Genomic DNA, 12,857 nt, shown 5'->3' with positions numbered 1-12,857 from the left:
ATTTTAGAAAATCATTGAAAGTTTAGTTTTGTTATTCAGGGAGACTTTTTTGGTAATCTTTAAAAGTTCAGGGTTGCTAAAGATGTTTTAAATGACATAGAAATAGTGTCCCATCCTGAAGTGCAAGTTCAAAGGCCACTCTAAAAAGACAAAAGGGAAGCCGGGCGCGGTGGCTCAAGCCTGTAATCCCAGCACTGTGGGAGGCCGAGGCGGGTGGATCACGAGGTCAAGAGATCGAGACCATCCTGGTCAACATAGTGAAACCCCATCTCTACTAAAAATACAAAAAATTAGCTGGGCATGGTGGCGCGTGCCTGTAATCCCAGCTACTCAGGAGGCTGGGGCAGGAGAATTGCCTGAACCCGGGAGGCGGAGGTTGCGGTGAGCCGAGATCGCGCCATTGCACTCCAGCCTGGGTAACAAGAGGGAAACTCCGTCTCAAAAAAAAAAAAAAAAAAGACAAAAGGGATGGGGAGTACTTAGGGAAGGGAATTCTCTTAGGAATTTTTTTAAAAAATAGCTTTCCTAGGATGCCTTTAGAGCTCAGTATTTATCTGAAAGATATCTCCCAGTTTACTAGTTATGACATTACTCTGCTGGGCCTAGCGTGCATGCAACTCCGGGATCCTATTGCTGAAAAAGTGTGAATTCACGTCTCTTACCACACATTTGATTTCATTGTGCAGCTTGCAGCTTTTAAGTCAAAGATTGAACAAAATCTTATTTCTTGGTTTTAGTTTCTATTAAGTCTTTGAAGTTTTGAGACGTTTACTTCACCAGTCCCCTAACCCTCACTCCACTTTAAAAAGAAGCAAATGACTAATTTTTTGTTAGAGGGAAGTACTATCATTCTTTAGCTTCTCAGTCCACTTTAGATATGTAGAGTGAGGGAAAAAAAGCATTTACAATGTAGCAATACTTTTTATATGGATATGTGGTAAAGCTTAATAAAATCTATAATTTCCTTTTTATCCAAATGGAAATACTTCCTCATTTTTATTATATAATATACTGATTTTAAAAAAATAGACAACAGAAAAATGAAAATGTGAAAGATCTCTCGATCTTAATGGGAATACTTTTATTGGATTCCCTATTGTATTACCTTTGAGTCTGATGATGGTTGTTCGTTTAAGTAATTTGTGTCTTTTTAGCATATTAATAGTTCAAAAGAAGAAAATATGATTCCATAGATGTCAAAAAGGCATTTGATTTAACCATTTTTCATAATTTAAAAATCTCATTAAAATGCAAATAGATATTACAACAAATATAACCAATTATGTTAATAGATATTTCTAATATTGAAGTGTTTACCTAAAATGAACCTTCTTTTTTGGTCATGGTGTGTTAATATTTTAAAGTGCAACTTGATTGTTAATTGCTAATATTAGCTTTAAAAAATGGATTTGTGTATTTTTTTTTTCTTACTGTGTTGTCTTTTTAGGTTTTAGTAGTAAAAGAATTGAGAAGCTGTCTTTCCTCAGTTTTGGGGAACAATTTAAGAACCATGAGAGTTACTCAGTCTCAGTTTTCTTCTCCCTTGAAATCGTTTGAGCCTGGTGCTTTGGGAGGATGTAATTCTTTGCAGCTTTCTTACATTCTTCCATATAAGGGTTGATTTATTCTTAATTTTCAAATTTGTCGGCATAGAATTATATACAGCATTTTAAAAACCTTTTGTCTGTATCTAGGGTTGCGGGAATTCTTTGTTTACCTTAGTTTTTTTAATATACTAATGTTTTACCCATTTTATTTAGAAATAACTAATTCTTTTGCTTTAAATAAGTTTTTCTAATTCAATTTCCTCTTTTATGATCATGAATTCCTCTCTCTTCTGAAGGATTTCTGATATCCAAATGCTTTTTCTCCTTCAAATATGTTACTCAAAGGAAAGGAAGTGAAGTGAGAAGTGAAAACTGCTTGTTTGTGGTGTAGGCTTCCTACTTCTTGCAACACTGAGATGTAGTAGGTAGTTGCTTAAGTAGAAACTATTAAGATTCCAGGATATGGCTATGACTGATCAGTTGCCCCAGGCCATAGCTTTTCCTTCCTTTCCATATGACTTTGTTGTAAGGGTATTTTGAAAGCATTGGTGTGCAGTGTCTTTTTTTAAAATAAAACTTTCCCGCCAGGCGCGGTGGCTCATGCCTGTAATCCCAGCACTTTGGGAGGCCGAGGCGGGTGGATCACGAGATCAAGAGATCGAGACCATCCTGGTCAACATGGTGAAACCCCGTCTCTACTAAAAATACAAAAAATCAGCTGGGCATGGTGGCGAGTGCCTGTAATCCCAGCTACTCAGGAGGCTGAGGCAGGAGAATTGCCTGAACCCAGGAGGCGGAGGTTGCGGTGAGCCGAGATCGCGCCATTGCACTCCAGCCTGGGTAACAAGAGCAAAACTCCGTCTCAAAAAAAAAATAAAAAAATAAAACTTTCCCATTTAATGTCTTTCAGCATACTCAGCTGATGCTTTGCCAACTTAGTTTATACTGACAACACAAGGTTGCTAGCATATAAGTCATACTTTTCTACTTAGGTGTCTTAATAGTTCCTGGTAAAATGAGTGGGTGGGTTTTAATACAAATTACATTTTAGAACATTTAAAAAGGTGAGATCATATAACTTAGCATATTTAGCCTCCGTTAATCAACTAACAGATTTCTGTGTATTTATTGAAATGTTTGTTTTGTGTTGATATTATGTATATTTTCTTATATCTGTTTAAATCTAAGCACTTGTTTTCCTTTGTAGGTATAAGCGTGTCTTTTCAGTTGGAACTCATGCGATTACTACATATAATCCCAATACCTTAGAAGTAACAAATCAGGTAATCCTGTTAGAAGCTGTTAGGTGTTTGTGTGAACTCCCTTTGAATTTTAAAAGCCAGGCTATGACCCATTACCCTCTGGCCTTAAATTGGTACTTTATGATAGAAATGTCAAATCTGAAAGAGATTGATGTACATGTGTAATACTCTGCTTTGGGGACCAAAAATAAATAATAAGGGGGAAGGGGAGAATATGCTTATTTCTAGGCTCTCAAGGATATAACTTGATGTTACTATTAGTTGTAGCCACCTCCTCTATGTAAAATTTGTAATTTATTTCTCTATAATTTTTAAAGGCTTATACTTTTTCTTGTAATAAAAGCATGTCTAACTCATGAGTACAGTTAGTATAAAACACTTGTCATGGAAGTAGGATTATGTGTTTATAAAGACAAGAGTAACCTGAACATTTATAAGTAAACATATTTAAAACATATTCTGGCCTATTTAAATTCCAAATTAGGCACGTTTCACAAACTTTTTAACAAATTTATAAGTAATCATAAAATTTCACTTCCCTGTTCTTGTCACTTTTTAAATTTCTTTGTATTAATGTCATCATTAAAATAGAGATACATACTAGATTTTTTCATCTGACTAAAAACGTTTAAAAGAATTTTCTATAGAATTATTATGACACAACTTCTAGACCTCTGTTTTATAAAATTTTGCTGATTTAATCAGTGATTATGAAACTAAAGTGACAAAAATAAGTGTTGCATTTTACTGTATTGTAGTAGCACCAGTCAAAAGAATTTTTTTTTTTAAAGTGGCCTTATGGAGACATTTGCAGCATCAGCCCTGTTGGAAAAGGACAAGGAACAGAGTTCAACCTCACATTTCGTAAAGGCAGTGGAAAAAAGTCAGAAACTTTAAAATTTTCTACAGAGCACAGAACAGAACTTCTTACAGAAGCATTGGTAAGAAGATACCATGTTCATAAACAAAATTTTCTTCTCTTTTTAAAATGAAGTAGTTACGTGTAAGTAGAGAAATTAATGTTCTCTGCCCCTGTACCCACTATGCTTATTTTTTTCTTACCTTTGACACTGAAACTTTCACTTTTCTGTAACAGAAAGGCTGGAAAATCTTTTATATTTGAGAGTTTATTAGTTTTTTTAATTGCATATGCAGGAGAAAGCCTTGTATGTTTAATCTGTCTTGTTCTTTAATAAGGTTTCATACTCTATTGAATATTCTTTTTTTTTTTTGTTTTTTTTTTTTAAAGAGACAAGAGTTTCACCATGTTGGCCAGGATAGTCTCAAACTCTTGACCTCAGGTGATCCGCCCGTCTCAACTTCCCAGAGTGCTGGGATTACAGGCTTGAGCCACCACGCCTGGGGTGAATATTAATCAACTATAACTTGAATAACAGTTTTTAGTATCAAGGTTACCAAGTCAGGATTTTACTCACTTTGAGTAGAAAGCACTTAAGCCTTCTCTACCAGTCTGTTGTCATTAACTGTGATTATGTTTTCTCTTTCAGAGATTTAGAACTGATTTTTCAGAGGGAAAAATTACGGGAAGGGTAAATATTTAACATTTATTAATATGTATTTTTATTTGTTCAAATGTTACCCTTTATTAAAGTAGAAATCATTTCATGTTCTGTGTGTTCTGTTTGTAGCAAAGGTAAAGGGAAAAAAGGAAACAAAATTTTTAATGTCTCTTTATATCATATGATAGATGATGTAGTTTAACAGGAAACTCAAATGTGAACAGTTAGATTTAAGAATGTTAATGCTGGTAGATGGGAAAAAAAAATCATTAGGCAAAAAATCCTTTGGAACATTAAAAACAATACTATAAGCATTCAGGTCGTCCTTATTCAGTATTCCAAACGATAATACTGGTGAGCATCGTAATGCTGATAGTGCTTGTTGGAACGTGCATTCGTTGTTTGGTGTAGGAGCTTCTGACTTCAGAAGTATTCAAGTTTTAAGATTTGAGCATATTGAAACTGTCTTCTTACTGTATCTGGCCTGTACTGAAGCTTGGCATGGTGCGCTGACAGCTTTGGAGGAGGCTGTGGTAGCATCTTAGACTTCTCTTAACTTTCCCAAGCCTTTTCCAGTAGTGTAACAGCAGCATTTAAACTAAATCAGAGACTTCTGGGAAAGAGGAACAGGAGTGTATGTTTTTTTCACTCTCTTGAAATATTAAATTTCTTCCCATTAGCAGGCATTACTTTTATAATGGGGGGAAATAATGCTTAAATTTATAGCACTGTTCGGAACCCTAGCTTCTGGCAAAAGGCAAGAACTGAATTAACGATATGCGGGCAGCACCCTTCTCCTGTCTTAAGCCTTCTTTCTTTCTATGAATATTCTACTGCTTGTTTTAGCATCCCAGAAACCTCACTAATTTCAACTCTAGCAATTGGCTGGTTGCCCAGCAGCCTTTTAAAATTGTTTAATGGCATCTGGCCAGCTGCTTATTTCTCCTTCCTGATGAGCCATGGTCAAATTTTTATAAATCCTTACTCTGTGTGCTTATTTTAATTGTTCTGTATTAGCAGGTGACTTACCTCATCTGTTTGGAAAACATCTGCTTTCAAAAGCAAACTGGGAGTATTTATATAAGCTGTGTTTTGTACCAGTTAGCTTCAGCCGCTTAATACTTTTCAAAATCTTGTGGTAGAAACAGTATCTCTAGAAGATTCCCTAAAGAATAGTATACCTAATTTTACATCAGAAGTAAGGGGCTCAAAGTGACACCTGTACTGACCTAAAAACAAGTTTAGATTCTACCCCAAATGCTGTGTTAGCTAAACGGTATCCTTCCTGCCTAAGTTGAATTTGGCTCTAAGAACTCTATTTGCCCTAGGTATACTTCTAAATCAGGGTTTCTCAAAGTCTTTTTTGATTGGCACCCACAATCCGGAAGGGTAATGATGTTTCCATCAGCACATCTCATTAATGGCATTTGTTTATGAGCTGGGAGGAATGGAGAATATCCTATATAATGGGCTTGAGGCATGTAAACAAGCATAGTTTGGAAAGCTCCACTATTTTTGTGCCCTACCTTCTCCCATTCCTGCAGGAGAGGTGTGGCATTGATTGATCTTTTAGTTGAGAATCAAGGTTCTGTATTCTTTGGTTAATGCAGGCCCTTTGTCTGCCTGCATAATTACTTCTATGGGACTATGTGATGCATAGATCAGTAATGTTGAGTAAACTTGATGTCCTGTGAATGTCATTGCTGACTTTAGTGTTGGGATATTAGTGGAGGTGTTCATTACTTAGTGCCTCACTCTCTTTTCTGAAAACCTACAAGATAATTTCTTATTTCAGTGTTAGAAATAGTTATGCTCTAGAGCAACCAATTGATTTTTACCTTAAAAATTGGAATTGACTATGTATCCCACTTCATATAGATGGTTAGAAAACTTTGTGGTGTTTGGGTGGGGGAGAGGATACTCATTTCACATCAGAAACTTTGTTATCCTTATTTTCTCTCTGCTTTAATTTTCTTTTGTTTGAAATTTATTTTCTTCTGTATCACATCATTTTGCTTAGCAGCCTTGATTAAACCTTTTTTCTTTTTAAAGACTGAAACTGGATAGTAAATGGATACTGACTGTTCTAATCATTTCTGATACTTAGTTACTTTAATTTATGAAGTAATGTTATCTAAATGGAATTTTACTTGCTAATATGATGAAACTCTTGACGATAACTTTTTAATTGTGTGATTAGAAAAGTGTTAGTTCAAATGTAGGCTTCAGCTTTTTTTGGTATGTGGAAATAAAATATACATTAATATACTGAGCCGGCTCAGGTTGTTTAAATTGAATATTGCAGCTTCCCTGAAATGTGACTTCGCTCAGTATTGAACTTGGATTTAAAGAATCCATCAGAGAAAGTGGATCTTTTTTCCAATAAAACTTTCAGAATACATTTCTATGTATGATTTCCTTTTCTTTTTATAAATTTACATAGACTTGCTTAAAATAGCATCACAAAAATACTGTAATCCAAAACCTTTGCCAATTAAAAAAGAATGTACTGTCTTCCGTTAGTGTGAACATTCTTAAACACCTCCAGACAGCTAAAATTAATCATATTTTTAACAATTTGGATAATAGCTCTAAATATTTATGATGATTAGATTTTTGGTTGTTTCAATAGTGACTGATAAATTTTATATAGTTTTATGAATATGAAAGTAATACTGTTTCTGTCTCTAGAGATACAACTGCTATAAGCATCACTGGAGTGACTCAAGAAAACCTGTAATTTTGGAAGTAACTCCTGGAGGCTTTGACCAAATTAATCCTGCAACCAACAGAGTACTCTGTTCCTATGACTATAGAAATATTGAAGGATTTGTAGATCTCTCAGATTATCAAGGAGGATTTTGTATACTTTATGGAGGATTTAGTAGATTGGTAAGTACTGTTTTTTTAAAACACACACACACATTTTAAAAAGGACATGACCATTCAAAGGAAAGCAAAGGCTTTTATACCTCATTTTGAAATTTCATTCGAGTCCTCTGGGAGGAAGAGTATAAGAGTGCAGGTTTTGGTATCAAAGATAACTCAGCTTGAATCCCAGTTTGCTGCTTTCCAAAATGAGGTGGGTGCGGATCTGTTGAGATAATTTATGTAAAATGCTTTACACACAATGGATGGCTTAGGACTGTTCAGTAAATGGTGATTACAGTTGTTACTTTTATTGATACTACTGTCTTACCACAAAGTTTCTAAGCTTTCTTTGAAAAAGTAATTTAAGTCTGGCACAGTGGCTCACACCTATAATCCCAGCACTTTAGGGAGGCAGAGCCAGGAGAATAGCTTTTGAGCCTAGGAGTTTGAGAACTGCCTGGGCAACATAGTGAGACCTCATTCTGCACAAAAAGGAGAAAAAAAAATGGAAAAAGTAATTTAAAATCTTTTACTTTATGAGACTCTTTCATCCTTTGCTTAGCTGTTTATTCATTTTTTTTTTTTTTGAGACGGAGTTTCACTCTTGTTACCCAGGCTGGAGTGCAATGGCGCGATCTCGGCTCACCGCAACCTCCGCCTCCTGGGTTCAGGCAATTCTCCTGCCTCAGCCTCCTGAGTAGCTGGGATTACAGGCACACACCACCATGCCTAGCTAATTTTTTGTATTTTTAGTAGAGGCGGGGTTTTACCATGTTGACAGGATGGTCTCGATCTCTTGACCTCATGATCCACCCGCTTTGTGATCCACCTGCCTCGGCCTCCCAAAGTGCTGGGATTACAGGCTTGAGCCACCGCGCCCGGCATGCTTAGCTGTTTATAATCCAAACTTCAGTTTGGAATTCATTGCATGTTTTTGTTTTGAAATTCAGAATTACATGTAAGTAAATTATGGGGTATACCAGAAGCTACTTACAATGCTGAGTCCCTGTTTGTTAATCAGTAGTAGGAGCTGAAGTATAGATGACTATCTTTTTTTTTTTTAAGATAGATCCTGCCTTTCTGTCTCAAAGATGTGCAGTAGAGAAAGTCTCCAAATGGAGAGATTCATTTGAACTTAATTGCAAAATTCCTTTCTCTTGAAAATTTTAATTATTGTAGCTACCTTAGTGTTCTGGGAATGCTGCTTCAATATTTAGTGTTTTGTAGGTGAAATAGCCTTTTCTTGTTATCAGAGCCAAAGCAAGCCTAGAACTTTTACATCTATAAGAGAGCAGGTATTAGCAAAAAGGGAATAAACAACGGTGGGGCTAGATAACCTGATGCACGTGATATATTTTGTTCTTCAGAGTTATAGGCCTTTTTCCACCCTAGATTTTACTTTTTTCCCACTTGACGGGGTAGCATTCTAGTTTCCCTCACCTAGGAACACAAAGGTAAACCTCTGTGTGTTACCTCTACGTCTAGATCTAAAAGATGACGGCCCAAAGTAAAAACTTAGTTTCTTCTGCCAGCCTAAAGTCTGCTGTCTTAGTGCTATCCATAGACTGTTTCTTCCCTGGCCAGTCAAAATTTGGAATGCTTATCATCTTGTTGGTAAACATAACCGATTACAAGAATATGGCCTGTCAGGCCTTAACAGGGTAACTGTATTACAGTAATTCAACCAAGCCATAAAATGGAGTAATAGGTAAACATTAAGGATGACAATTGTTTAATACTCTTCTTATTGACAACATTTTGTATTACTTGGTGGTGGCAAGAAGTTTTAATTTGAATTAATCCACTTTCTCACTGTAAGACACTAGCTAAAATGAATCAGCTCACTAGAAATATGGTACTATAACAGATTTATTCAACAAACCTTTAATACCTTTTTCATCTATAATGACTGTAAAAAGCTGCTAGGAATAAAATCAGGTTCTTAAAAATGATGTAATACAGTGTTTCTTAGCAGGAGAGCTATTGACATTTTGAGCGGGACAGTTCTTTTTTGTGTGGGACTTTCCTATTCTGCCCTTTATAGGACATTTAGCATTTTTGGCCTCTAGACATCAAATGCAAGTTCAGGTTGAGCATACCAGTGGAAAAATGTTACAAAATATGAAACTTTTTCAGTGCCAACATGATACTTAATTAAAGAAAATGCTCATTGGGACATTTCAGATTTGGGATTTTCAGATTTGGGATGCTCACCTGTTAAGTGTAATGCAAATATTCCAAATGCTGAATAACTCTGAAGTCTGAAATGCTTCTGATCCCAAGCATTTCAAATAACAGATACGCATCCTGTAGCCCATTTCCTTACCTTTGTAAATAGAGGCCAGGAAGTTGATTTGCAACATCAGTAGGCCAATGACTTGTAGACATTCTTCAGCATAATCTTGCAAAAAAGCCTACCATGTAAAACACATTAAATCAGAGCTGCCTTGGTTGAAACTGGGAATCCTGTCCACACAGTACCCATCACCCCACTGGCTTGGCTTGGGTCCCTCGGAGGCCCTCCTTGGAAGACCCAGCATGCTATTTTGCACAAGGTAATGAGAACCAGATCCTGAGAAATTATGAGATAATTGCCATTCAGTGAGTTAGTTGCAAGGTTCTTATCCCAGACTTTATGATTTTAATTTGGTAATAGTCTTTTCATTGTAACAACTGCTTATTTACATCTAAGATCTACCTCCTTTTCTCTAGAATTGCTTCTTTAATACATTGCTGTTGGGTTGATTAGATACACACATTTCAGTTGTTTCAACTCTGACTTTTTAAATTTCTAAATTTGTGCAGCATTTATTTGCATCAGAGCAAAGAGAAGAGATTATTAAAAGTGCAATAGACCATGCTGGTAACTACATAGGTATTTCATTGAGAATAAGGAAAGAGCCTTTAGAATTTGAGCAATATTTGAATCTTCGCTTTGGAAAATACAGCACTGATGAATCCATCACGTCTTTAGCAGAGTTTGTAGTCCAAAAAATATCACCTAGACATTTGGTAAGACCCATACGTTAAAAATGAAAATTTGTTCATGATTTTGATATTTTTAAAAATAACTTTTTAATATGTCTCAATTTTACTGTTTGAAGGAGCCTGTGAAAAGAGTTCTAGCACTTACAGAAACGTGTTTAGTAGAACGTGATCCAGCAACCTATAATATTGCCACATTGAAGCCTTTAGGAGAAGTAAGTTTCAGCATTGTTAGCTTAAATGAGATTTCTTTCTGTTGATAAATTAGGATAATTTTGTATTTTAATGTTTACTCATGGCTAAAGAATATGAAATGGGTAGAATCAGTATTTAACTCTTAATATATTTATGTTCATTGATCTCAGAACAATGATTACAAAAGTTATTTTCTAAGTATATGAAGAATGGAACTTGTTAATAACTGAAAATTTAAATGAGACTTTTAAGCAGCTTTTAAACTCTGATATCATAAAAAAGTCATACCTTAAAATATTGACTTTTGTAAGCTAAGTGATGCATTTTATAATGAAATACTATAAAACTATAAACTTTTTTTGTTGAAGCTGGTTTTTTGTTTTTTCATTAGGTATTTGCATTGGTCTGTGACTCAGAAAATCCACAACTTTTTACCATTGAATTTATAAAAGGACAAGTACGGAAATATTCTTCAACAGAAAGGTATTTTTTTCTTTAAGTTTTTGAAGTCCTAGTATGTGCAAGTCAGAGTGCTTGGTCAACAAGAAAAACCAAAGATTTGTAGTCTAGAAATTTAAAATTGTTTAACTTTGGAAAAGACATTTTCTTGTATATTTAAAATGACCTTTCAGTTTTCAGAGGTTTTTTGTTTTTTGTTTTTTGTTTGGAGGCAGCCTTAACTCTGTCACCCAGGCTGGAGTGCAGTGGCATGATCTACGCTCACTGCGACCTCCACCTTCCAGGCTCAAGTGATTGTCTTGCCCCAGCCTCCTGAGTAGCTGGGATTACAGGCAGGCACCACCACGCCGAGCTTTTTTTTTATTTTTTTTTATTTTTAGTAGAGATGAGGTTTCACCGTGTTGACCAGGCTGGTCTCGAGCTCCTGACCTCAAGTGATCCACCTGCCTTGGCCTTGAAAAGTGCTGGGATTACAGGCATGAGCCACCATGCCTGGCCTGTAACTAGTGTTTTTGTAGTATTACAAAATGGCAGCATTTACTTTCATTGTTAAGTCGTTTGGATAACAGTTACAGGTTACTTTGATATAAATACACTTGAAGTTAGATATTTATACACTAATAGGAAGCTAGTTATCAATTTTCCAGTGGAATATTCTTGCATGTTTTTATATTATTGTAATGTGGCTCTTTCTATGAAAACTTTGAGCTGCTGTAGTTCTTAAGTTCCTGTAAACACATAAGGTAAAACACATTTATAATACTTTTCTTCTGTGAATGACTGGATCTCCCTTTATGTACAAATCATTGTCATGAGATTGCAGTTCTTAGATTCCAAATATTTACTTCATCCTGTTTTAAATTGATTGGGACTGAGTCTTTTTTTAAAAACCAATTCTGGTACACTTTTCCACTGCGTACAATACAGCCTTATTAAGGTTTTTTTCACTTGCTGTAGTATGATGGGTAGCTGTTTCTTAACTTACAAAGCTTTCAGTCTAAGGTCAACAAGACTGGAATCTTAAGCAATGGTTATATTTTTTCCTGCTCTGAATTCAAGGAAAAAGAATATCTGAAAAAGTACAGATGTTCTAATCAGCCGAAGGATCTTAACACTCAGTTTGTCAGACTCTTTATGTACATTGTTTTGCTTAATCCTGACGGTAGCCCTAGGAAGAAGATGCTCTTATTCCCAATAACATTTATATGCAGAAAGTAAAGCAACTTATTTGTGACTTGGGGTTAGGAAAAGATTTCTTAGATATAATAGTAAAAACAGATTTAGAAAAAAAAGGTTGTTAATTAGACTCCATTAAAATTTGGAACTTTGACACCATTTAGAAAAAAGACAAATCATAGAAAAATCTTTGCAAAGCATATAGCTAATAAAGGACTTCTATCCAGAATATATAAAGATCTCCTACAACTCAATTCTGAAAAGACCAAGCAGCCCAATAGTAAATGGGCAAAAGATTCAGATAGACACCTCACTAGAGAAATACGGTAAATACGTGAAAAGATTATTAATCTTCAGGGAAATGAAAATGCAAACTACTACAGAGTCACTAAAATGACTAACGTCAAAAAGATTGCCAGTGCCAGGTGATGGCAAGGATATGGAGAAAAGAACTCTCATATATTGCTGGTGAGAAGGTAAAATGATAAAACCAGTTTGAAAAACAGTTTGATACTTTCTTAAAAGATTAAACACATATGTCTCAGCAGTTCCACTTTTAGGTATCTATCCAAGGGAGATGAAAAGATGCCCACAGAAAGACTTGCACATGAATGTTAATATCATTACTCACTACAGCAAAAAACTAGAAGCAGTCCATATCTAGATCAGACATTGAATGAGTAGACAAAATTGTTGTCTGTTCATACAGTGGAATACTACTCAGCAATAAAAAAGGACTGAACTAATAGATGCAGCAACTTGGATGAATCCCAAAAGCCTATATATGATAAGTAAAATAAGGAAGACACCTAAGACTACATATTGTACAATTCTGTGTGGTT

At 35.3% G+C, this 12,857-nt stretch overlaps 1 protein-coding gene across 3 annotated transcripts in view; it reads left to right on the top strand.

Annotated features, from left to right (window-relative positions):
• The window catches only part of DNAJC13 (DnaJ heat shock protein family (Hsp40) member C13), a 120,964-nt gene that overhangs the window by 24,639 nt on the left and 83,468 nt on the right, over positions 1–12,857 (top strand). For all 3 annotated transcript variants that reach the window (XR_004265025.1, XM_032266534.1, XM_032266543.1), the window contains exons 3-9: positions 2,755–2,830; positions 3,601–3,750; positions 4,318–4,359; positions 7,021–7,221; positions 10,006–10,212; positions 10,305–10,400; positions 10,772–10,863. Coding sequence is in view for 2 of the 3 variants with exons in the window: in XM_032266534.1 (XP_032122425.1) it covers positions 2,755–2,830; positions 3,601–3,750; positions 4,318–4,359; positions 7,021–7,221; positions 10,006–10,212; positions 10,305–10,400; positions 10,772–10,863 (864 nt within the window). In the remaining variant the exon portion in view is untranslated. The remainder of the gene's footprint in view (positions 1–2,754; positions 2,831–3,600; positions 3,751–4,317; positions 4,360–7,020; positions 7,222–10,005; positions 10,213–10,304; positions 10,401–10,771; positions 10,864–12,857) is intronic.

This window comes from Sapajus apella, unplaced genomic scaffold (genome assembly GCF_009761245.1).
Source record: "Sapajus apella isolate SASKATOON/1434 unplaced genomic scaffold, GSC_monkey_1.0 scaffold4, whole genome shotgun sequence".
Lineage (NCBI taxonomy): Eukaryota > Metazoa > Chordata > Mammalia > Primates > Cebidae > Sapajus > Sapajus apella.
This window is presented reverse-complemented; position numbering and strand designations above follow the sequence as displayed.